Source organism: Ochotona princeps, chromosome 12 (genome assembly GCF_030435755.1).
Source record: "Ochotona princeps isolate mOchPri1 chromosome 12, mOchPri1.hap1, whole genome shotgun sequence".
NCBI classification, from domain to species: domain Eukaryota; kingdom Metazoa; phylum Chordata; class Mammalia; order Lagomorpha; family Ochotonidae; genus Ochotona; species Ochotona princeps.
In genome coordinates this window covers 1459744-1485022 of record NC_080843.1, presented here as the reverse complement: position 1 = coordinate 1485022, position 25279 = coordinate 1459744, and the positions used below count along the sequence as shown (strand labels likewise).

Here is a 25279-nt window from a genome sequence, read left to right as displayed (position 1 = left end):
ACCTGGATGCAGCTCCCGCTTCCTGCTCAAGCCTGGCCCGGCCACAACTGCTGAGTGACCCCGTAGAGGGAGCTCAGGAGCTCTCTTGCTTGCGCGCTCTCTCTCTTTCTCTCTCTCTCTCTGCCATCCAGTTGATTAAAAGAGAGCAATTCTACATGATCATAAATCGACTTTTATCATTCCCAGTCCCCGTCACTGAAAAGCATATCCAGTAAGCATATCCAGTAACCAACCTGAAAGAATGTTTTCTCGCAGTAATTCAGCAGATCATGAAAGAACAAGGTTCACCAGACCGATCCCCTCTCACGGCAGGTGGACATGAACGGAGCGCAGCGATGGACAGAGGCGTGCGGAGGGATCGCACAGCAGAACTCCTCATTCTCCGGCATTCCATGGCCACAAAGTACCACAAACGCCCTCCCAGCCACCGACACTGCCCCCAGCACAGCAAAGCTGCCAGCCAGCCCGCCTGCCTGCCCTCCCTCCCGGTGTGGCCCCATCTACCCAATGCTGCCAGGAAGCTGGTTCCACGTCTGCCATGTTCTGTGGCAGCAGCTCAGAGGCGCCCACTTTCAGTTCCCAGTTTCTCACCCAGAAACTCCAGTCCTGTGACACACCCTCCTCCCCCCACGACTGGAATGGAGCCCGGCGCCCAGCTTCCCCCAGTGCCCACAACCCTGGCCACACAGCCTCCGAGGGCTCAGCAGGCATTTTCCTCCCAAGACCCAGTACAGCATGTCCTTCCAAACACTCTGCCATCTGGCTCCAATGATACTACGAGTCCCGTAAGAGCTGTCTCCAAGCCTCAAGACTGTAGATAACTCGCTAAAACCAAACAGCCAATCCTTTTTATACCAGGAAGGGAAACGTCTCCTTCGTCCAATACAGGGGGTCATTTCTGTCTCTAAATGCCACATTTATCGTCCGCTAGCTCCAGATCAGAAATGACTCAGTCCCCTGTCTCTTCATCACTCACTCCCAACCTTTAGCCCCACCATTCTCCCTCCACCTGCTGGTCCACCACACCCGACCCCTCTCCCGGCACTGCCTTGCATATGGGTTCTCACTGTCCAAGGGTCCCCACCACCTGCTCCTCCCCTCCCTCCGGCAGAACCCACACATCTCCTGTCTGCTTTCCATGCCATGTCTCAATTCAAGCCCCCAGTACTGTTCCTGGAACCGCAACTTCTACCTAGCTCAGACGTCGGCGTCACACACTGCTATGCTCGGTGTGGTGCTAGTGCCCCCAGCCTGACGTTGCAGGTCAGAGCGGGTGTCATCAAGAGCCCGGTGCCTGACATTGTGGCCATTGGAAGACATAAGGCCACTCTCCTCCAACCCTGAGCCACTCCCAGGCTTCCTGGCAGGAGACACAGCCCTCTCTGCAGGTGCTTCTGCCACTCTACGGGGCTGTAGCCAGAGCCAGGCTGATGCCAGCATGTGCCCCAGAGCCTGGGCTTAGAGCTACTCACACCTCCTGTCGTCATGAAGTGACCAGTTGGGGCGCTAAGATATAACCCAGGACACCTGAGTGCATGCCTCCCAGGGAGCCTGGTCCATCTTTGTTTCCAAGACACGCGGGGGTCAGACTCCACTGCCCCTCAGAGATGGTCCCGAGAGTCCCTCGCCACCTTCTCCATGGCGGCTCTCATCTCTGAACCTCCTGACGCGGTCTCTGAACGCTCACGAGGCTAGGGCCAGGACCCTGGGACACCACCCACAGATCCCCACTCTCCGAGCAGAGATAAGCTCCCAGGCAGAGTAAGGCCAGCATGTCCTAAACCACGTGCTGGACACATCCAACTACTCCTGTCCAGGGCCGGGGACCACACTCGCACCTCTGGGAGGAAACACACAGGCCAATCCAGACTATACACTGCACAGGTCTTGCCTTGGAAACCGGCCGCGCAGGAGTGGTTCTCGCGTCCTGGGAGTGCCTCCCCTTCACAACCTCCTGATTTTCATTTTGCTTTGCTGTTCAACCACCTACTTCACATCCACTTTGCACCACACTCGTTCTTTGCTCCACCCGTCCCCACGTCTCTCCTGTGTATCTTGACACGTTTTCTGTGATAGTCTCCTAGCAGGCTGACCACTCCTCCACACAGCTACCATCTCCTCCCGAACTCTGCCGCCAGTAGCTGCCCAGCACCTCCGAAGCACTGCTCCACGGCACCTGCGCCATTTACCCGTCAGCTGATCTCCTTTTCTCTTCTCCCTGTCTCTCTTGGCTCCCCTCCCTCCCCCCTCCATGAACGCCTTCTGCTCTCCTTGGTGATTTTTCCCTTTTAATTTGGAGTATATTCTTACTTGTAAGTCTATGAGCACAGGAAGTCGGTCTCCATTTTTTCTTTTTAAGATTTATTTCTTAATTAATGTATTTATTTATGTGAAAGGCAGAGTTAGAGAGAGAGAAGGAGAGACAGAGAAAGATCTTCTATCCACTCCCACAACAGCCAGGGTTGAGCCAGGAACCAGGAGCTTCTTTCAAGTCTCCACGTGGGTGCAGGGGCCCAAGTACCGATGCCCATATGGGATGCCAGCATATGGGTTCTCACTGTATGGACCAAAACACTGTATGTTGATGTATTTGTGGGTCCCAACAGGAAGTGACTGACTGGCCCCACTTGGCAGCATGTTTATCACATCTGGACAATACGGCCAGATTTTCAGACACAACAAAACACACGCCGGTGTCCATGACACACCAGCAGCCAACCACACATTGCCTGGGAAGGTCAAAAGTGAAATGCCTGCAGGAGTTCCCTGAAAAACCTTAAAATAAAAGGCACATTCCAAACTTCATAGTTCTCATGGCTGCACCACAAAGTCACCATTATGCTATTGAGAAGGAAAACAATTACTCGCTTGTGCGACTAGGGAGAGAATTCCAAAAATGACCCATGGACACTCTTCAAGTTCTTGCTCACAGCACAAGTTTGCTTTGCACCCTCCCAGTCTCCGCGGCCCAGGCCCTCGGCATCACACCTCGCAGGCCATGTGCAGAAGGAGCTGCGGAGTGGGCCCCAAGCGGCCCTGAACGTCACAGGCATCTCCGCCCGCTGGGAACTCGGTCATGCTTGTGACGCACAACTGTGAAGGGTGGATTTTCTTTAAATTTTTTGTTTGTTTGTTTGTTTGTTTGAAAGGCAGAGTTACAGAGAGAAGAAAAGCCAAGAGGGAGATCTTTCATCAACTGGTTCACTCCCCAAATGGATGCAATCACTAAAGCTCAACTAAAGCAGATGCTGCGAGCTTCTTTCAAGTTTCCCACACGGGTGCAGGGACCCAAGGGCCTGGATCATGCTGTCCCTGGCTACAAGCACGGGGCTGGAGCGGAAGTGGAGACCCCAGGACATGAACTGGCACCCAATTCTCCGTCTTTTTAAAGACCTATACTGTCTTTCGTATTCTTTGCTGTAATGCAGGTCAATTTACTTCCTAAGATACAGCCAAAATCTTACTGTGTCTCTTTCATTCTGCATGTGCCTGAGTCAGATCTATTTCATTATGTATGCAGCTCCGCCACATGGAACCTGGTCAGGAGTCACTCAATTCTAACGGAGCAACTGAAACGAAAGAGCTCCTTCCCTCACCTCATGTGTGTGTTCCACTTCTTCCTCCAGGCCCTAACAGCTCTGCTGACCCGACGTGCAGGGACTCCGGACATGCTGGCTTCCCTCCCCACGCTCTCCTCGTGGCGCAGCTGCTGCAGGAAGCCATGTGGCTGAGCAGTGACTTCAAGGAGGGTGCCCTGAGTCTTCTGGAAACAAAATGCAATCCAGACACCTGAACTTGCATCCCGTGAGCCACGCTGCGCGAGCCAATCTCCAAACATCTTACAAACATGGGGTCGCCCAGAAACCACTAGGACCCACAGGAGAGGGGCAGGGATGGAGACAGGGAAGGAGAAGCGGCTTCAGGTCTGTGGCCTGAGCGTGGGAAGCATGGATGTGCAACACGGGCTCAGGGAGACTCGGCTGGCTCAGAAATCAGAAGTGGACATCCCCACGCCACCCTGCACACACAGAGTCCTGGGCAAGACCCGGGATGCCCATGCCACCCTGCACACGCAGAGCCCCAGGCAAGTCCCGGGATGCCTCTTCAAGCACCAGCCTTTCCATCACATGCGTCACCATCAGACCTGGAACACAGGAGACCCACGTGGCAACTGTCCTGACCCTGTCCCATGCCTGCAGACCACTGACCTGCTTCCAGAAATGAAACGTGTATTCTGAGTGTGCAGCAGGGAGGTTTGGGGTGTCTACGGGTGCTCACAGAGCCTACGTGCTGCATGGCCGTCTCCTACAGCCTTCCTGCCTCTGGAGGGGGAGATGCAGAAATACCTCGCCTGAGCTTGCCTCTGCTGGGCAAAGGCTCCTTCCCACGCTGCTCTCGACAAAGAGGCGTCTGACCTCAACAACTAGACTCTTTCCTCTGAGAAGCCAACTTGCCTGGAGCGCACAGCACGGAGGCCAATGCACTGCTGTGGGACTTAACGGAGGGCTAGACCTGGTCACAGCCGTGGCCTCAGGGCACACACGCAGAGTGTGACCCAGCAGCTCCGACCAGGCTGGGATGCCATCTGCACACAGAAGGACTCGATGTCAGGAATCAACTGTCCAGCCTGACAGGAAGTCATGGGGAAAGGCAAGCCAGGAGAGGGGAGGCCCAGGGAGCAGTGTGGCCCTGCCCACATGGGTCAGCGGCCAGGCAAGCAGAGGACCCACGCAGGAGACACAGGAAGGCTGAGGAGAAGACAGGGAGGGAGGCCCTCCAGGAACCCACCCCAGGGAAGGGAGCAAGAGCCCCCAGGACGGTGAGACTGGGGCTGCCAGCAGGAAGAGCCAGGAGGCCAAGGTGCCACACAGGCGGCAAGCCCAGCTCCCCAGAGGGACACTGCGACCAGCGGGGCTCTGTCCCCTCACCCCAGAGGCAAGTGCACTCCACGCACATGCGACTCATCCTTGCTGTAGAGGATGGAGAGAACTGGTACAAGTGGGGGTCTGGACATGACCAGCCCCCCAACAGCATCTTGGGGTTCACTTCTCCCAGACCCACACGGGTATCAGAGCGCATGTGTGTGTGTTACACTGTGTCTCACAGAAGTGTTTCTGGGGAGGATTCCACCTTGCCTGTTCCAGTGTTAGTTCAAAGTTTCCCCTTGAAGCAAGCTTGGAAACCACACAAAACTCCAGAAAATTCAGGAGTGGCATTTGGAACAAGGGGGGCTGAGGACAGGAAGGGTAGGCTGCGGGGCTGTTGGCCTTCTGTCTCTCCACGCAGGGCCACCCAGCCAGAGAAAAAGGAGGGTGGACCAACAGGCAGGAACCGAGGCTCGGGCGGATACCCACCAAGAGGGCAAAAGACCCCCTCCTCGCCACCTCCATTCAGCCAGGCCCCATCTGAGACACCTGCCAGACAGAGGGTGGGGCCCACCAAGCTTGAGGCCCGCCACTGTGGGCAGCTCCCCTAAAGTGCTACACACAGCTACACTCCAACGCTGTAGCTACCCCAGGTCTGTAGAGCTTCCGGGCCTCAGAACATATCACCTTTATGAAGTTCCCAGGTTCCTCTCCCCAAAAGCCACCCCTGAGGGGCACGAGGGATTCAGCTCAACAAGTCTGCATGTGGTGGGGTCTTGCGGGGCCTCTGGACTCTCCCACAAGGGCTGAGGGGGTGCACGCTGCCTGCCCCTCCCGCTCCCAGGTGAACAGAGCTAACCAGGATGAGGGGCTGGGGTGGCCCTGCCCAAGGCTGTCCTTGCACAGGAACAGCTGTCTGGGGCTCAAGGACACGAATTTGAGAATCCAGCGCTTCCCAATCAGGGAGTTTCTGAGCTGTCTGCAACAGGAAGTACATACAGAACGCAGCCCAGGTGTTTCTAAGGGACAATGTGGTGCCTGTAAACAGCTGTCAGGCTCACAGGCTGAGAGCCCAAAGCTCACGTTGGACAAAGTGGGGAGGCAGAAAGGCAAGCAGAGGTAGCCATAGCCACTGCCAGACAGCAGCAAAACTCATGCCCCACAGACAAGAACCAGGGTGCTCCAACCCCACCCAGTCAGCCTGCTGAGCCAGTCTACTGTCAGGCTGACAACAACTTAAACATCACAGAAATATGAATGTTGTTTGAAAGGAAATCGGAGGACTCAGCTAGCTTGGCCGATCCCAAGTCACAGAGCAGGTTTCCACCCACCTTCCTCCACTCAGACTCCTAATGACCAACCCACGTCAGTCTGACACCCAAGTTTCCCTTACGAAGGCTGCATCACCCCAGCCACATTTCCGGCAGGGGATCCGCCGGCCCCACTCCCACTCCTGCACCCCCAGAGCATTAACCAGCCCACCCTTCACCACTGCCTCCAACCAAAGCCCCACACCATGTCCCAGTGTCACCCTCAGTTCTGTTTCAGCCATGACCTTGAGGACCACCATGTGGGATCCGAAACCAAGGGTAAGCAGTGGAGCTTGCCCAGGCTTCCTGGGCTGCTGCCTGCTCGGGCTAGCAGAGAGCTGACATGGTGGGGAGGGGACTGAGAGGCTTCCCAGGCCAGCACCAGCACCCTTCCGCCTGCTCTAAGACTCTCCCAAACTTCTGACTTCATATGTTCACTCCTTCAGCTTTCCTAGTCCCCAGAGAACTCCCTTCATTCTCCCGAGCTCAAATGAAACTGGGCAGACAGGCTACAAATGACGAGCTGGCCGTCCGCTCTACTCACCCCCGTGTCCCACCAACGCAGGCAGCAAATGAAGGGTATGCTGGGTAACACACCTGAGGGCATGCTGGGTAATGGTGCACCTGAGCGCATGCTGGGTACACACCTGAGGGCATGCTGGGTAACACACCTGAGGGCATGCTGGGTAACACACCTGAGGGCATGCTGGGTAACTGGTGTAAGGTGAGGTCACCAGGTCAGTCCTGCCTCCTCTGACTCATGGGTCTGACAATACAACCTTGCAAATCTGGCAAGTGCATCCCCAGTCATGGGCTGGAACACATGGGGTGTTCAGCTAAGTGCTCCCCCTGGAAACACCGCTCCTACCACCTGCCATTGTCTCAGAAGGTTGCCGTGCTCTCTGCCCTCACTCGAGGGCTCGGAACTGGGCCCCTAAAGCAATCACCAGGTCTTGTCACTGCAGGTGAACCAGTCCCAGGCTTGTCTCCAGGCTGCTGGGCCTGGCATGGCCAGCCCTTGCTTCCTCTGCAGACTCGGACAGGGCATGCACTCAGCATAGCTCTGCTCCCCTGCAGTGCTCCGACTAGGGGTGCAAGCGAACCCCCCAGAAGAGGAGCCGAGTCCAGGCCGTCGCCACCACACATGCCAAGATCATTAGTGTTTCCAGGAAACAAGAGGCAGACGTCAAAGGTTTCATCGGACAATACAGCCAAGCCTTGCCAAGAGCGCCTTCCTTGGCCAGCGTCCCCAGCACCCTCACGAGGGCCTGCATCCTGCCGGCATCCATGGGGCTCTGTCTGGTGGAGTTCTATTCCGAGGAACTACCAAATCCAGGCTCTTTTCCATTCCACCCTGACGGATTTTCTGCAACAGACCTCACCATTTAAAAAAAAAACAGAACAAAACCTAGTCAATTCCTTGAACCTCCCAACCTAGCACATCCAGTTCTGCCCGAAACCCTGATACCTGCACACAAGCTCAGGGGCTTCTGGCAACCTCCCAAAAGAGACCATGACTTCCTGACTCACCACTGTAATGTGGAGATGGGTATTCCACACCACCCTTTGCTCTTAGTTTATTTTAGCCTGAAAGAGGAACAGGACATCAAATGTCAGGAAGACCTCGCCTGCAGGTTGGCTTGATGTAAAGGCAGAAGCGGATGAACGCGCTGGCCGTGAGCCCAAGGCCGACCACCGACTGGCAGATGGGCTGGCCAGATCAGTGAGCCAACAAGACAGCCACGTCCATGTCAAGGACTGGGAGAAACACTGCACTCGCAGGGCACTTGTTGGCACGCAAGGGTGGCATTGCGTCATGCAAAGGTATTCTACCCTTTCAGACCCTGGGATTGCAAGAAACGAGCTGTTCTAACACTGGTCAGCTCTCACCTCAATCTTGGGCATCTCCCGAGAGTATCTGCAGTCATTTCCCTGTGGTACCAAAGATTTCACATGTCATCCATGACCCACAGCCCCAAAGCTGCAACAAGTCAGACCACAGGCACGTAAAGCTGCTCCAATAGAGAAGCATCCGCAGCAGGCATCTGGCATCCCGGGACACCTGCTTCCGGTCAGGCTGCCTGTGCGCCACTCCCAACACACACGCTTGGAGGCAGCAGGAGGCAGCTCAAGGAGTCAGGTGGCCTGGTTGGAGTCTATTAGGGTCCTTTAGGGAGTGAACCAGCCAAGGGGAGTGCTTGCTCTCCCTCTGTGTGTGTCTCAATACCTCACAAAATAATTTTTCAAAATAAAACTCAGCTTCATTTAATACAAAAAAAAAACCTACCTGTGGTGGACCCTCTTCAGGCTGTGGCAGCTGACTGTGTCCATGCCCTGACTTGGGGAGGAGGTGGGACGCGTGCGCCGGCAGCCACCATGTCTATGGGCAAGGCTGGGACAAGCTAGTGCAGCCAGTCACTCCGATCTGCCTGGCACAGCCCTACGGCCTCCCGAGGACACAGGTGCACAGCACACGGGCTGAGAACGTCCAGGTCCGGGGTCCAAGGAGCCTGCTCTCTCTCGGTTCAGGCACAGCGGCCCAACACAGTGCTAGTCACCCCTCTTCCCCACCCTCTTCTCAAACCTTAGGAAGAAACTGCCAGGGCTTTTCAGCCCCACGCCACAGCGCCCCCTCCCCTCACTAACAGCCTCTCCAGGCGCACAGTCCCTGTGCTGCCAACTGACCAGGACACCTGCTAACACATTTCGCTAAGAACTTTGACCTGGGCTTCCTTTTGAAGCCATGGAGAAATTTCAAGGCTGCACTCTGTCTGATTTAGCTCTTCCTAATGCACAAGTCAGAGCTCTCCTGTCCAGGAAACCTGGTAAACGTTGGTCCTTGAGTGAGACTCCAACTCTGCCAAAAAGCCAAGTTCACAGAAAATGGGCTCCAGGGCTAAATGTGGGGTGAGCTAGCAGATAGGTGATCCTCTTGCTGGTCTTCCCTCCACAATCACCCACAAAAAAGAATAATAATGTGGGCCCAGGTAGCAAATGCCGACTAGGCAGGAGCCTTCACTTTGACCATGAGACGCTGGGAGCCTTCACTTTGACCATGAGACGCTGGGAGCCTTCACTTTGACCATGAGACGCTGGGAGCCTTCACTTTGACCATGAGACGCTGGGAGCCTTCACTTTGACCATGAGACGCTGGGAGCCTTCACTTTGACCATGAGACGCTGGGAGCCTTCACTTTGACCATGAGACGCTGGGAGCCTTCACTTTGACCATGAGACGCTGGGAGCCTTCACTTTGACCATGAGACGCTGGGAGCCTTCACTTTGACCATGAGACGCTGGGAGCCTTCACTTTGACCATGAGACGCTGGGAGCCTTCACTTTGACCATGAGACGCTGGGAGCCTTCACTTTGACCATGAGACGCTGGGAGCCTTCACTTTGACCATGGAGATGCTGGGAGCCTTCACTTTGACCATGAGACGCTGGGAGCCTTCACTTTGACCATGAGACGCTGGGAGCCTTCACTTTGACCATGGAGATGCTGGGAGCCTTCACTTTGACCATGAGATGCTGGGAGCCTTCACTTTGACCATGAGATGCGGGGGCAACACAGCCCCTCCAACTCCAGCAGGACCCCAGGGCCGAGGCACAGGGAGGGGTCCCTGCTCCGACACCTGCCCGCTCTGCACACCCAGCACAGCTACTGGCCCACGCAGCTCCGTGCTGCTGTGTAGAAGGATCACGTGTCAAGTGACTCCCCTGGAGCCCACTGCCCTGCTCACTCCGGAGAAGGGAGTCCCTGGGAGACACACCCGAGCAAGAGGCTGACACTGATGCAACGCGTCCCGTTTCCGCTTACTTTTTTCCATCTACTTCTTGCTACAAAGCCCTAATTTCCCACCTTGGGGTACTTTAAGGATAGAACCGTGTAAGTCCTCAAACAACCTGCCACTGCTTGTGTGATCACTGATAATCTCGGCGTCTTGTAAATGCACCAAGTTTATCTCACGTTAAGGAAGGAGTGGTAAAACAGACATTTGGGGACTGGCGCTGCGGCACAGCCAGCCAAGCGTCTGCCTGGAATCCCACATGGGCACTGAGCTGAAGCCGGCTGTCCCACCTCCCACCCTGCCAATGCACCTGGGAAAGCCGCAGAAGATGGTCCAAGGCTTGGGCTCCTGCACCCAAGTGGGATACCCAGAAGAAGTTCCTAAATCCTGGCTCTGCGCGGCCCAGCCCTGGCTACTGCAGCCACTCAGGGAGTGAACCAGCAGGTCGAAGATCTCCCTCAGTCCTTCCCTCTTGATATAACTTTGCCTTTAAATAACTTATTTTAATCCTGTTTTAAAAGGCAGTTTTCAGTCTCTACGGTTACATTTACCTATGATTACCAAAAATAATGAAATCAACAAGAACTATTGAATACTTTTTTAAAAGATTTATTTATTTTTACTGGAAAGTCAGATGTACAGAGAGGAAGATCTTCCGTCCGATGATTCACTCCCAAAACAGCTGAAACTGTTGGAGCTGAGCCAATCCAGAGCCAGGAGCCAGGAGCCTCTTCCGGGTCTCCCACGCAAGCAGGACCCATGGCCCTAGGCAGTCCTCAAATGCTTTCCCAGGCCACAAGCAGGGAGCTGGATGGGAAGCGGGACTGCTGTGATTAGAACCGGAACCCATATGGGATTCTGGTGCATGCAAGGCGAGAACTTTAGCCACTAGGCTACTGCGCCGGGCCCAAATTAGCCAATACTTCAGAGACAGCAGTCACTCAGGCCCACAGTCTCACATGAGTACTATTTGCACACGGGCCAGAGGACTTTGCCATCATCCCTACCTTCCCGACGAGAAGGCTGACACACCAAGAGCCTCACACAGCGGTCAGCTCAAAGCCCAGGCCCAGCCTCCACTGGCTCCCGTGTCTGTGGCCCCAAGAAGTGCTCACTGAGGTCCAAGACCAGGCGTCACACTTTGATGACTAAAGGCAAGAGTGAACAGGTGCAAAGGCTCGTTTTTCAGGGAAGACTAACACCTGTTTTCCATCGTTGACTTTACCGCGGCCTTTCACTTGGGCCTCCGGCAGGTTGCAGAACAAAGGAACAGCTCTGCCCAGCTGCACCTGTTGTGGCCAGAGGCCGTGTTCACACACTCATCCGTGAGAGCCTGGGCGCCTTGGGGCTTCGCGTGAACTCAGCCTTGTTGGCTTTATTTTCACTGGTGTTAAAAAACAACGGACTTCTGGTTACATATTTGGCTTCTGGTCTTAGACAATGCTCCAAGTGGTGTACGTTTGCAATGAATGACCTGGTCCAGAACAAACCCGCCCATCGCCTGGTGTATCAGCGGCTGAGAATCCCGTGAGAGGCAGCAGCATGAAGTCAGCAAGAAATCCACCAGAAATGACTTGCGAGAAAGAATTTTCCAGGAAGATTTCAAAGCCTAAATTCCAGCACAATCTTAGAATTTTCAAGTCTTTGGGAAAACAAAACCTGATTTTTCCCCCCAGGCACCCAGTAGCTGCTTGGTCAGACTTGCTGAAGGAATTGATAAAAAGCATCTGGAATTTGCATCATGTTTACAAGAAAAAATATTTGCTGAAGATAAGCTCACAGCCAGATCCCACGCCAGCCTGCTCGGCCCACCCCCCAACCTTGCTCCAACTCCACGCTGGCCCCACGCATTTAGCAAAAATCAACCTCACCCAGAAGTCAGTTGACTGTGTCTGGTGCCAGCCCCCCCCCCCCCCCGATACCCGCGACCCATCTTCCTGCCCTGGCAAGTCTATCTTAATTTTAGAGCCCGTTTCCTGACCAAAATTTCAGAGTTATTTTAAACCGCTAACCCCAGATGGTCCTGAGTTTCCAGGAAATGGACATAATGACATAAAAACAGAAACTCCTCATCAGAGCCAAAGGCGCCTGGGCAAAGGCAAGCAGCGATGGGTGCCAGGTCCACAGCCACATCCAAGCCCACATCCAGCAGGTGCACAGGCCTTAAGTTTGGCCTCCAGAGATGGCCATCCCCAGGCAGGGAGACCATCACTCAGGTAAAGGGGGGTCAGAGACCAGCACCCCTCTGGCATCGGCCACATCTGTTTCCTTGTGCCATCGCCGCCCTCTGCAATGGAGTGATGAGCAGCCGCCCAGTGCACACTGCCCAGGCTGCCTCAGGTCCAGCGTGGCCTGTCCACACCCAGCACTGCTGGCCACTGCCCCTGTGTGCAGGGACGAGAGGGGACGGGACCTGCAGCTCCCCCGGCCAGCCGCAAAAATACAGAGCTCCAGCAGGGGGTGTCCAAGGAGCCCACCATGACACTTCCTGCAGGCATGGCTGAGGAGAAGCAGCACGTGGTCTCCTCCAGCCCCGCCAGGCCTCAGTGACATCACACTCTGTCCTCTTTGGAATTTGCTTTCAGTCTAACAGATCAGACCCGGGCACGACCTGAAGGCTTTGCAGCTTAGCTCATCGGCTCCTCTAGAATGTTCCCTACACGAAAGCGCTTGGGTCAGCCCATTTTACAGATAAGACCAACCCTTCCCCTTCCCCAGGACCACCCGCTGCACAGACATGCCTGTCATCCAGAAATGTGCGTGCTGGATCCTTTCAGGCCAACTTCCGAAGCAGCCTGAGCTCCCTTTGTCTGACTAAGCATCTAGAGGCCTGCGGAATGGAGGCAAAGCTCTGAGGGACACAAGAATTTCTACTCAAGATCCAAAGTCAAACAGAACATTTTTCAGATGGACATGGCCAAAGTCTGGTCCCATGGCCTTCTGACCTGGTAAAGCCTTCTTATGACAGTAATGAGGACAGCAGGGCTAGAATCAGAGAGGGGTCGCCCAGACCAACAGCAGGGGAGTGCCCATTCCTTCCGGGACTTGAAGATGTTTCTGGGTTCCTTAGGAAACTCTCAAACACAAGCTAAAAACTAAAGTCAAGGAGGAAAAGGGCATCTTAAAGCCGATGTTCTTGGTCAGCATGAAAATAAATGCTCCTGGCCTCCAAAAATAAGTCATGAGTGGCACACACAAGTACTTACACATGTACTTACACAAGTACTTTACATCATGAAAGTAACATGTGCCTTATTAACATGTCGTTAGAGAGGCAGTGGCCATATCTCCCACCCACTGAATTATACCTTTTTTCTTAAAAAAAAAAAAAAAGGAGAAAAGACCCAAAGACCTGTCACTGGGTTTATCTGTGACATGTGCCTAAACAGGATACAAAATAATTGGCCCCAGATACTAAATGACAAGAACTGGATACAACCTGTCTTTCTGCCATGAGGCTGAGGCTGGGAACCGCCACCAAAACACAGGTCATGCATTGCCAGCGGAGGCGCACATCGTAACTACCCCGAGAACATCCAAGTTACTCAGGGCTTCTGGCCCCAGAGTCACTGTGCCGGCCACCACTGACTCCCATCAGCTCCACACTCCCTGAGTCTAGGCACAGAGGCATCCCCAACCTCCAGAGAGCGAGGCAAGCAGAAACCGAACAACTCCGTCCCTGACTCAGCTCGCAGCTGAGACCTCACTGGAGACCTGAAGTCGCAGTCACCTGGATCTGGTGGCCACCAAGCTGAAGCCAAGGCTGGGAAGGCCGGCTGGAGAATCGGCAGACGCACAGAAGCCCACGCGCAGGTCAGCAGCTATCGCTCTAATATCTCGCCTGGACACTCGGCACCTGTCTTTTGCCCAACCGCCTATCAGGCAAGCTTAGAGATTCAGATAAGAGAAAAATGCTCTTATGAGGCCCAGACTAAAACCGAAACCTCACAAAGCCTCCACAAACCGTCGCTAAGCCACGGAATAAACTATTTACGCAGAGTTCGGCATTGTGTATGTTTCCCTGGCCGTGTTTAGTCTGGGGCCAAAGGATCTGCCCCAGATTCCAAATTAAGTGGCAGCACTCATCTCGTGGGGGACCCAGGGACCTAGATTCCCCAAGACAGGACTCTTGGGGGTTCTACCCAAGGACGAGAAGGCTCTCTCCCGCGAGGAGGGGGACACAAGCCTCAGCAATGACAGAAGCCTAGGCCACTGCCTGCACCCACGCCCCGGGGCCGGGCGTGCTTGGGCCCCCCGTGCAGCACCTCGCAGAGCCACACGGAGGTTCCTGGAGGTGCTGTTAGCATCCTCACTTCAGGCACTGTGGACCCGAGGCTCCATGCTATGACAGAACACAGGAGAACAGCTTCACTGTAAACACAACACAGGCGACCAGGGAGCACAACCCGGGTGCCAGCGAATGTCAGACGAGGGCCTGGGGATCCGGGAAGTGGCTGGCAAGCACCTCCACAGCAGGACCCAGGAGGAACCTCCCCCAAGGAGAGAGGGCAGAGGTGAAAAGAGGCAAGGGCAGCCCAGGTGTGGGGCAGACTAGGAGAGAGGGCAAAGGGACAGGGAGGGAGGAGGGAGCCAGCTCACTGCTCTCCACCCCCAACTCACACCCAGGCCTAACCCCTCCAGAGAAAGTCACCCCCTCTCATTGTCTGCCTAAGAATGGCAGGACTTTGTCTCCTGTATTGTTCCAGAGTTTTTAATGGCTACTTAATAATAGCAGGAAGAACAATGCCTAACGATATTATTTTAGGCATTCTATTGTTGCCTCAGCTTACTGGGTCCCAAGAGCTCCAAATACCGAATGTTTTAATGAGCTTAAGGTCCCTAGGTTTTTTTGTTTGTTTTTTCCCCCCCAAATTTCAGAAACCATCCTGACAGCAAACATTGCACAACAGGCACTGTGATGGATTTGTTTCTTGCTGTCCTCTTCCCAGGGACTTGCTCTCACAGCATCCCCCGTGGGCCACATGTGCCTGTTACCAGTTCTGAGCCCGAGAAGCCAGCTGTCTGGCCATCCTAGCCTTCCCAAACTGCCAGCCACCGCGTTAATGAGTAATGTGCAGGGCTGTGAGCTCCCTCATGTCCTTACCCAAGCCGGGGCAGGTTTTCTGGGTCAGTTCCTCAAGGCACGCACGCCTCAAGTCAGCCAGCCATGCTGCAGCCTCCTGAACCCGCCTCCCTGCCCAGTATCCATCACCTGGAAAACAGGGAGCAGCTCCCCGCTGGGCGGGCTGGGGGCTGGAGCTGGCAATGCCTTCGCTCTGACCATCCCCTCCCCCAGCCCAGCGGCCATGGCCACCCAAACCAAAATGGCCCCCTGACGTTCAGATGGGCCACGCCCTCCCAGAGCTCCTGATGCCCCAAAGCTGGATTAGCTGTCCAGGGCCCATGTTGACCTTGAACATGGACAACACAACACACGTCTGTACTTTCTTGCCCAACACTTTTGACAGTGACCTTCCAGGAGCCGGATGGGCATCACGCCCATCGCTGCGGCGTGGTCAGCACTGGCCAGGAAAGGGTTCCACTCCCGCGTGTGCAGTACAGGAAGGAACATGCAGGGACCTGCTTCATCAAGGCAGACGTGAAATGTGGGACTGCGCAGGAGCCCAGTGTCACACACAGCACAGGGATGTGGGGGCCAGGAGGCTTCTCCACCCCTTCACCCCCACTGAGTGCATTCTGCTGCTAGCTCTTCTGTGCCGAGGGACACTTCCGGCTGAACACAGCCCTTGCTCTAGGCGTACTGAAATCCTGGCCTGAGCCCAGGCCTGCCCGGCCCAGGAGCGACTAATGGCCAGTTGGGGAAGAAGACTACAGCACGCGTGGGGTCAGTTCACAACTCTGTCCAGTCAGACTACAAAAGGGCTGTCCCACAGCTCTACACAGACCAGCCTGGCTGCGGCAGGGCGGGGCCGGGGTGTGCGGGCAGGGCTCCACTGCATTCCATGGCAGGGAGGAGAGAGTGCTGGGGGGCCTGGGGGCTCAGGACCATCACCCCTGCAACGTGCTTCCACCTGGCTGAGCCCCACACCCCACTCCTGCTTTCTTACTCTGGGTGTTTGGGCATGAGTTTATAGTCAGCGACTAGGAAAACCCACCCACCACCAAACAAACAGTAGGACTACGGCACATATGGCCCGTCATGGCAGCCCATCCAGAAAGTGCAACCCTAGGCTGGCCCTGCCTGGCTGCCCCACTGCAGCCAAGGTGGCAGCGCGGATCCAGAGGCCACACCCACTGGCTTCAGAGCTGGATTTGACACATTTGCAACCTCTCCCAGTTGTAAAGCGTCTCATAAAGGATCCCCCATCTGCCTGGCTGCTGGGGACCGTGCTGCTCTCCAGCACTGGCTTCAGGAGGCCCACAACGTCCCTGGTAGGTGGCGGGGAGAAGGCAGACATGCTCTAAGGCCAGCCAGTCATAGGACAGACTTTCTCACACACCCCAAGGGATGCATGCGATGATAACTTCTAATTACTCCTATAAAATCGAAGAGGTTCCCCCAAATGGAGGTGGGGCTCTCACATGCCAGCTTGCTTAAGACACTCAGGCAAAGCCAGTTGATAAGAGTGTCCCTTAGAGAATCATTCAAGGGAAGTTAAAAAAAAATCCCAAAGTCAACATTCAGGGGTTTGAATTTCAGGTAAGCATGGGAGCTAGCATACCTGAGTGGCTCATGCTCCAAGGTCCTCCAAGTGTCTGAAAATCAGCCAGAGAACGCAGCTCCAAACAGCCGCCTGCTGCCTTCCATGGGGAGCTGAGGGTGACTCCAAGCCCCAGGCCCTAACCACCTCTCCCTGGAAGTGTGCCTATTTCTGGGCCAAAAGACAGTGCTCCAAAGCCCACTCTTTCACAAGTCTTCTGACCATGTTCACTGCTGGTCCCTGGAGCTTGGCAAGCCCCTTGACCAGGAGGGACCTAAAGCAAGCTCATGGCTGATGGGCCTCTCAACACATCACCAAAGGCGGTAAAGTCCCAGCTCAGAGTGTGGAGTGTGCGTGCCAAGTTGACTTTGGGGTGTCACAGGCTATACTTTAGGTGGGGTGCAGCAGAGGCGGGGACAAAGATTATTCCAGAGAAGCGAAGTTTATTTAATAGTAAGGGAGGGGCAAGACTGAAAAAGAGAGGTAGCCGGGGCGAGACGGCGTAGCAGCTGCAGATGCACAGAGCACGCTCCAGGCCACTCCTTCAGGCCTCTGGGCTGCCTGACAGCCAGCGCTCCCAGTGCGACCAGGCTGGGCCCAGGACTGGGACGGCGCTGGACGCCTGCACACACCTCAGCTGGCTCCTTTCTGGGCGAGCGCGCAGCCAGAGGAAATGAAAGCTGGGAAAACAAGCCGTGCGGGGAACAATGAGATGGAGTTTCACTTTGGGTTCACCCTCCGATGTGAATGTGGTTGTACGTTATTTTGTAATAAAGTAGTGGAAAGCAACGAGAGAAGAGAGGGTAACTTCTCTTTCCCTATGTTTTTAAAGTCGGGCACCCCCCGCAACAGCCCACTGCTGCTCCCGAGCAGCGGCCAAGTCGTGAGAGAGCAAAACCCCAGCTGTTTCCAGGCAAGCGGCCGGGGCCATGCAGCTTCAGTCACTAGAGTCTCCAAACACCGAGCAACACGCCCAAAGCCGTGCCTGGGCACATGTGCCTGGGGCTCGAGGCAGCGCGGGGCGCACCCGGGCAGGTGGCGGCGCCGGGCGACAGGGATCCCAAGTCCCAGCGGCTCCCGGCCGCTCTCACCCGGGCAAGGCCCGCAGTTGTACGCTCACTCTCCCGTACCCGTACCCCGACCCCTAACAAAGGCGCCTCCGTAATGGATGCGCGGTCGCAGCCACAGACCGCTGAGGGGAGGAGGGCGGACCGGCCCAAAGCGCAGCCGGCCGCGCCACGAGGGACCAGGAGAGGAGGGCGCCCGGGAGGGCGGGAGGCTCCCGGCGCGGACAAAGGGGCCTTCGCGGGGCTCCCGGGGCGCACGGCGGGACGCGGGGCCGGCGAGACTCACCTTCGCGGCGGCCCGGCTGTGCTCTTCGTGCAGTAGGAGGGCGGCAGGCAGCAGCAGCAGCCACAAGCCGAGCCGGAGCCCCATGGTGGCGCGGCCCGGGCGGCGGCGGCGACCGACGCGGGGCGGCTGGGGGCGGCGGTCGGGGGCGCGGGGGCTGCGGTGGGTGGCTCACTCTCGGAGGCCCGGGGTATGAGCGTTGCGCACCGTCCCGGGCGCGGCGGCTCCGAGCGGAGACCTGAGTGCGGCCGGCGGAGTTCCCCAATTTGTTGGCGCTGCCCCCTCCCCTTGGCGGGGCGCGGGCGGCGTCTCAAAGGGGAGGACCCTGCGACGCGGGTAAGAGGCGGCGGGAGCGCGCAGTGCCGGGATTGCGGCCGCCCGGCGCCGGGACGCCAGGGCTCTGTGCTCCGCGCCCAGGGCTCTGGCTCCGAGACCCCGCGCCCGTGCGCTCGCCCGCTCCGGACCCTCAGAGGCCCGGGGCCCAGTGAGGCCGGTCGCGCTGGTGGAGAGCCCTGAGCGGGCGCTCCTGGACCGGCTAGTACGCGTGGGCAGCAGCCCCTGAAGCCCGGCCCGGAGGTGAGAGCGACCCCAGCGCCGCACCGAGACCCAGGCCCGAAGGCGTGCAGACAAGGGGGCGCCCGGCGCGAGCCGGGGCCGCGCGTGCCTCTGTTGCGGAGTGCGTTGGGGGAGCACAGACGGAGAGGTTGGGAGGCAGCACTGTGCTTGGGCCGGGCGGCGCCAGCCGGGCCTAAAGCCGAGGCGCCTTGCCTTCTGTCACGTCCGGAGCCGGCCTTCGGGCAGGCACCCCTGCCGGGAAGCGGGGAACGCGCCGCGCTGCGCCGTGCCCGCGTCTCGAGCGGAATGAAACCAGAGGGGAGGATGCCCTGCCGCCTTTCCCCCCGCTCAGCCCGCTTTGTCTCTGGTCCCTAGGCGCGGAGCGACCAAGCGGAGACGACCAACAGGGACCATGGCCCGAGAGCGGCTTGCGGCTCGGGGCCCTGCCCTGCAGTGGTAAGTGGCCTTGCGCCCCACCGTGTCCTCCCGCCTCCCTGGCCCCCGCACGCGGTAACTTTCAGGAATGGACTAGCCCGGGCCCGCAGGCTCAGGCTACTCTTTGCTTCTCTCCCACACAGGTGGCTGCTGCTGGGGACCGTGACCATGGGGCTCCTGTGGCAGAGTGCCTTGGCGGTAAGTGCTGGCGGCCATCCCCCGCACCCCGTGGGTGCCCATTGGAGTGTGGGTGTGCGTCTGTGTGCGTCAGGGTGCGCCTGCCTTTGCCCCGGGCTAATAATTGAAAACCTGACCCAGAGAGCACAGTTCGGGCACTGCGGGCAAGACTGCACAGTTTGGCAAAGCGGGAAAGAGTGGGCCGACGCCTGGGGACTTGGGCTGCTGTGGTGGACCCACGGGGTTCTGGTTTTGTGCTGTAGGAGGCTCTGAGGAAATGGGCGGGGCGCGAAGAAAAGGCAGCCCCTGTGGTTGGAATCAGCCTAAGGAAAACCTGGGCCTTCTCTCCCAGGGCCACAGGTGGCACTGCGGGTCTGGGCTGTGACCGCAGGCGTGGAGGGCACTGCGGGGTCTCCCCAGGAGGAGCCGTGGCTCACACAGGACCAATGTGGCTGTCTCTCCTGGGGTTTCAACAGGGACTCCAAACGCAGGGGTCCTCATTCCCCGCCTGTGTCTGCAACAGCTGTCCAGCCAGGGGGCTGCAGACCTGAGACCTGCCGTGTGTGTGCAGGGGACTGGGGGTGGGTTGTAAGCTGGTGTGTGGCCCCCACTGCTGTGTCCCATTCTGCCCTGATGGAAGATGCAGGAGGCTCTTCCCTGAGAGGGAAGAACTGGCTCTCCCATGCTGCTGCTCTCTGTGCGTGTTCCGGGCCTGGAGAGTTTGGTCCCAGCGTGCTCCAGGCCAGTTTCCCTCTGTGTCTTCCTCCCATCCCACCACGGTCCTGGTGTAAAACTTGCATGGTCAGTAAGCCAATGCCGTGGGGTTCCCAGGGCCGCACGTGTGCCTTGTGCACACAGGGCTTAGTAGGCAGGCCCCCCGGAAGCAGCACCCAGCAGTGGTGTGCCTCGGCCACCCCCGTTCTCCCCGAGCTGTGTGCCTGAGCAGTGTGGGACCCGGGGATCACAGAGCGACCATGAAGTCTGCAGCAAGGACTTCAGAACTCCTAGGAGCTCCTAACCCCATCTCCCAGTGTCTGTCCCGACACAGCTCCAGTGCTCCCTCTAACCATTGGATGGCCCAAGAAGAGCTGCTGCAAGTCCAGACCTTGGTCCTAAGAGCTGGCTGCTCCGGAGGCGGGTCCCTCTGGGGTGGAACCCGGCTGCAGGAACCAGGGACCTGGTGTGGCAGGCTCCTGAGTTCCCAATTCTTTCACTTGCTGACCTTCGGAATCCAAGGCCACAAGAGCTGAAGCAAGCCATTGCCAGGCTCTCGGTTGTTGTAGTCACAAACATGGTGTTCAAGAGGCCTGATGTTTATTTGGTTCAGCTGAGGCAGCTGATGGCTGCCCTGGCTGTTTCTCATGAACTAATTGCTTGATTGAGCCTTAACTAGCTTCATTAACAAGTCGCTCTCTGCTGCTGCCCCTGCACGCTTGCCAGCTGCTGGGCTGCAACCAAGAGCCCCATACCACGGCCCCTTTATCTCAGGTCCCTGCCTGGCATGGGAAGTTGCCGCCAGAGTCTGGAAGAGCTAGTTAGGTGGGGAGAGCAGCCGATGGCTTAAGGAGGCCAGTGTATGCCCGATAATGCATTGAAGCCGCATCAGGAGGTACTTGAGGACGGAGTAAGGCAAGTGGCGTACGGAGCCTGGGCTGCAGTCTCTCCATAGCAAACACGGTGTGTGGGAGGTGCCAACCACTGGCCTCCAGTGAGGAGGCCCACATTTGGGTCTTTTCAGTCTCCTAGGGAATGGGGCCTTTCTCCTTGGTTTGACCTTGGGTTAGCAGATTCCTGAAAGGGAGTAGGGAGTGTCCTCTCTCTGCTGTGGATAAGGAACACAGAGCAAAGGGGTGGGGGTGTCAGTTTCCAGTGTCTGGGAGTTGGGGGGAAGGAAGCGGACCTCCAACTCTGCCCTGGTCTTGTGGGGCTCAGAACCCAGCAGGGACGGGGGTGCACTTCCAAGGTCCACCCTGCAAGGCCACATGGCCAGTTTCCATCCCAGACTCGGGCGTCTGCCTGGGCCAACCCCTCTCCCTAGCTGAGCCGCCCTGTCTCCCAGCAGGAGGAGTTTAGCTATTGTTAGGGCTGTGGGTGTTGCAGGCTGCAACGCCAGGGGGTCCCCACCAGACCTGGGGTGGAGCACGGAGCCCCTCCTGACCCAGTGGAGACTTAAAAGCACTCATTGCAATGGCTTCCAGCTCTGTTGCTTATCTCTGGAGCTGGGCCGCAGGCTGGAAGAGCAAAGCCCCAGGCCTGTGTTCCCTGGACAGGAGAGAATTCCAGAGTACAAACACTTGTATGACATCAGCCATCAGCAGGCTGGGCGGCCACCTCATGGCCCAGCCGGGAAACAGGCCTCGGCCCTGTGGGCTGCCATGGGTGTCACTGCCGCTGCTGGTGCTCCAGCCCCGGAAGCTGACACCACGTTGAGAGCCAGCCCAAGGGGCCTGCCGGCTGCCACTCCTGTCCCTTCCCTTCCGTAGTGGGCCTCTCTCCTGGTGCTCCCTGGGACTCCACCGGCCACTAGGCCCAGTGGTGCCTCCTCAGGCCCCGAGGAGGGGGCATCTCCCCAGGTCTCTTGTTAGTTCCCAGAAAACCAGCCCCTCTCCCTCTCCAGAGGTGGCTTGGGGGACTGGGCCACCATGGGCTGTAGCAGGGACGTGTGCCTCCAGCAGCCAGAGCAGCTGCAGGTGGGTAGGGGGCCAGGAGGGAATGAAAGCGCGTGTTTAGAACCAGAGAGAGAGCAAGCTGTGAAACTCCAGAAGAGAAGTCTAGAAGGAAAACAAAAGCTTGTGTTGCAATAATAAAAATCAAAGGAGTGTCTGTCCCTGGGGAGAGGGAGAGAAACTGAGGTGGTGGCTGAAATAGCAAAGAAGAGGCTGCCAGCCAGAGTAGCCAGTGGGGGGTGAGGAGCCGCACTCTTTTTGTCTGATCAGGGGTGTCCCTCTTTGCCTAGGGGCTCTTAGTGGAGCTTTCACTGTCCACTGTGGGGCAGTAACCCTGGAGGTAGAGGGTGACATCAGGGCAGCTGGTGCAGCATGGAGCTGGTAAGCCTGGCCTTTCTGGAGGTGGTGTGGCCACCCAGGGCCAGCCCTTTGGTCTTGGGTGAGACACTTCACAGGGTAAGACCTGGGACCTGGCGGGAAAGTGCAGGCGCTGTTATGTGGTCACAGGCAAGGGGGCCGCTACAGATGACCAACATTTCCAGGCAGGCTGGAATCAGAAGCTAGGCCCCTCCTGCCCGCCGCCCACGGCTGCTGCCACCTGTAAGAGTGAGCCGTGATCTCGGCTTGTAGTGTTTGGGTGTCAGAAGTCATTTCCAGGGGAGATTTGGGATGCTATAGATTGGAATGTCTTTTTGAAGATTGTTTGAAAAGCAGAGTTAAAGATCTTCCATCTGCTGGTTCACTCCCCCAAATGGCTGCAACAGCCAAGCCAGGACCAGGCCCAGACCAGGAGCCAGGAACTTCCTCCAGGTCTCCCAAGTAGGTACAGGGGCCATCTTCTCTCTGCCCAGGCACATTAACAGGGAGCTGGGTCAAAAGTGGAACGGCCAGGACTAGATCTGAGATGCTGGCATGTCGGGTGGTTGCAGTGTCTGTTTGGGTGGTTTGTACCTGATCTTAGGAAGGCCCCGTGGCCGTGCAGGTCCCATTGGTGGGGTCAGAGCAGAGCGCACAGGGTAGACATGGCTTCCGCAGCAAGCTCTGAGCCGCCCATCAGGGGCCTGGCATCCAGCAGCTCCTGCAGGTGTAGAATCTGGCGTCCCTGCCTGCAGATTCCCTTCTTTCAGAGCAATAGGCTGTTTTGGAAAGACGCCTGTGAGGTTGGCATGGCCTCCCAGAAGAGGATACTGCTCTGGTGAGAAGTGGGCAAAGTGCCAGAGCAGTCTGCCGCCCGCTGGACTGCGAGTTTCCATTGCCATGTGATTTTGTGGTTAGGACAGGTGTGTCCAGAGATGTAAGATCTGAAGGTACCGGCATGAGGTCTGGGCACATGAGATCCTGGGACTCTTGGCATCATCTTTACAGTGATTTCTGAGAGTCATGCTTATTGCAGAATCTCTGAGAGTCGGCTCCCCGGAGGGAGGCACCCATGTGTGGCTTGCAGGAGTCGGAGGGATGAGTGTGTGAGAAGGCTTGGCAAGCATCAGCCCTGTGCCATGGGGCAACAGATGTGGCCAGCAGGGGCACAGGAACACTTCCACTCTTTTCTTGAATGAACCAAGTCAGTTGAAGTTTCTCTGTGTCCTTGGAAATAGTGAGGGAGAGGGATGAGGCAGGCTTGAGGGAGGGAATGTGGCCTGGCCTGGGAGGGGGCATTGCCCTGCAGATGAGGCCCCCGTGTCCCTGAACAGTGGGAGGGTGGCATTTTTTTGGCCCCTGTTGCAGGGAGATGTTCCTGGGTCAATGCCCTTGGCCAGTGACCTTCTGGGAGCTGGCAAGCTAAGAGCCGGCAGTCTCTGGTGGGGGCAAGTGGCTGGGCTGGAGGCGCAGGACTCCTACCATCACCCTTTAGGTTGGGCTGCTCCCCAGGGCTCAATGTGTCCTTGGAGCTCTGAGAGGGGATGGCACCTCCCTGGGTCCTGAGCTGGCAGTGGAGCGGAGCCTCTAGGGGGAAGGGCGGGGCTACAGCCCTTGAGGCTTCCCAGGGCCCTTGACTTCCTGTACCACTAAGAGTGCAGCTCTGTCCCACCCCCTTGCCAGCCCCCATCATCCAAGGATGGCAAGGATGAGAGGCGGGCAAGTGGCATGATGGTCAAGGCCAAGTACACAGCAGTACTGGCAGTCTGGTGGGCTTGCAAGCCAGCCGTGTCCCAGGAGCCCTAGCCTCTGCATCCGGGCCAGGCACAAGGACATCCTGTGGCCTGTCCCCACCCTGCCCTTGATAACCAGTGTCTGCTGGCCCTGGCTGCTGTCCCTCCCCTATCAGCGCCCTGGGTTGGAGGTCAGGACGCCTGCAGGAGCTTCTCGTTTGGAACAGAAACCTTTAAGGGTCTCCTTCAAGTGCCCACCCTCGCTCCTTGGTAGAAGTTTAAGGTCTTAGAGAGGAGAGGCCGACATCCCGGCTCGGCACTCCTGCACTGTGTCCCGCTGTGGGTTTTCCGTTTCCAACCCGGTGGGCGATGTGGACATATATGGTGATAAAGGAAGGAAAGCCCAGCCTGTGGAAGATGCTGTTTTCCTGGCTCATTGTTGCAGCCACGCCCACAAAATTCCTGGGCTGCTGTCTCCACCCCGCTCAGGAGATGTCCTCTGTGGGAATTGTGAAAGGATGTGTGGTGTTGCGTGATGTGTTCCACTTGTCTGGTACCTGACAGAAGTTACTAGACGAAGTTACTAGGCTCAGGGAAGATGCAGTTGAAAGGCAAACTTGTTTGGGTGCAAGAAAGTTCTTCCTGCCTTGTGAGCACCTCCCCTGCCCCCACCTCCGTGTGTTCCTGCCTGCTGAATGTTCTCCGACCTGTAGCCGTCTATGGAGGGGACCAGGTGCTGTGCCAGGGCATCCCTGGCAGGCAGCAGCAGCCCACCTGGCTGCACCAGAGGTCTGGCTGGGGCCTCCCTCCTCCTAGCTGCTCACTCCCTCAGGCACACTGTGGCACGCCCCCCTCATGGAATCCCAAGGATCAGACACCTGAGTCAGTAATTCCTGCAGGTGCCGCCCAACTTGAGCCCCAGAGCAGCTGAAACAAGTAGGACCAGGGCTGGATCCAAGCTTAGTCACAGCAGGGGGCATGTGAGAAGGCTGAGGGTGGACCTGGACTCACTGGTTCTCCTCTGTCTCTGCTCTTAACCTTCATGCTGGTTGGGAAGGCCCTCACCACAGAGGAGCCTGGCCACTCCCAGCTCCCCAGTGTGACAGTGGGCAGCGCATCCTGCTATGCGTTTACATTGATTCAAATGGCAACAGTGTCACTGGGGCCCTGGCTGTCAGTGACCAGTGTGCGTGCAACATATGTATGTTGTTTGTTAGAAGTGTGTTTCCATGTTGTTCACCCATTCAACCACAGAGCAGTGAAACCATGGAGCATACAGCAAGCGCACGCCTGCACACATGGCCGGTAGGCACTTCTGCCTCCGCTGCCAGCCAGGACTGCTGAGGTCCAAGAGGGAGAAGGGCTGGCTTTGGGCAGTGC

General features: G+C 57.2%; 2 protein-coding genes across 2 annotated transcripts in view; one reads left to right on the top strand and one right to left on the bottom strand.

Annotated features, from left to right (window-relative positions):
- COL4A1 (collagen type IV alpha 1 chain) overlaps window positions 1-18362 on the bottom strand; it is a 105444-nt gene extending 87082 nt beyond the window's left edge. Inside the window, exon 1 of the mRNA XM_058671005.1 lies at window positions 17980-18362. Coding sequence (XP_058526988.1) covers window positions 17980-18063 — 84 coding nt within the window. The 5' untranslated portion in view covers window positions 18064-18362. The remainder of the gene's footprint in view (window positions 1-17979) is intronic.
- Window positions 18363-18395: 33 nt separating this feature from the next.
- Window positions 18396-25279, top strand: part of COL4A2 (collagen type IV alpha 2 chain) — a 109959-nt gene continuing 103075 nt past the window's right edge. The window contains exons 1-3 of the mRNA XM_058671004.1: window positions 18396-18552; window positions 18907-18987; window positions 19110-19164. Of these exons, the coding sequence (XP_058526987.1) occupies window positions 18944-18987; window positions 19110-19164 (99 nt within the window). The 5' untranslated portion in view covers window positions 18396-18552; window positions 18907-18943. The remainder of the gene's footprint in view (window positions 18553-18906; window positions 18988-19109; window positions 19165-25279) is intronic.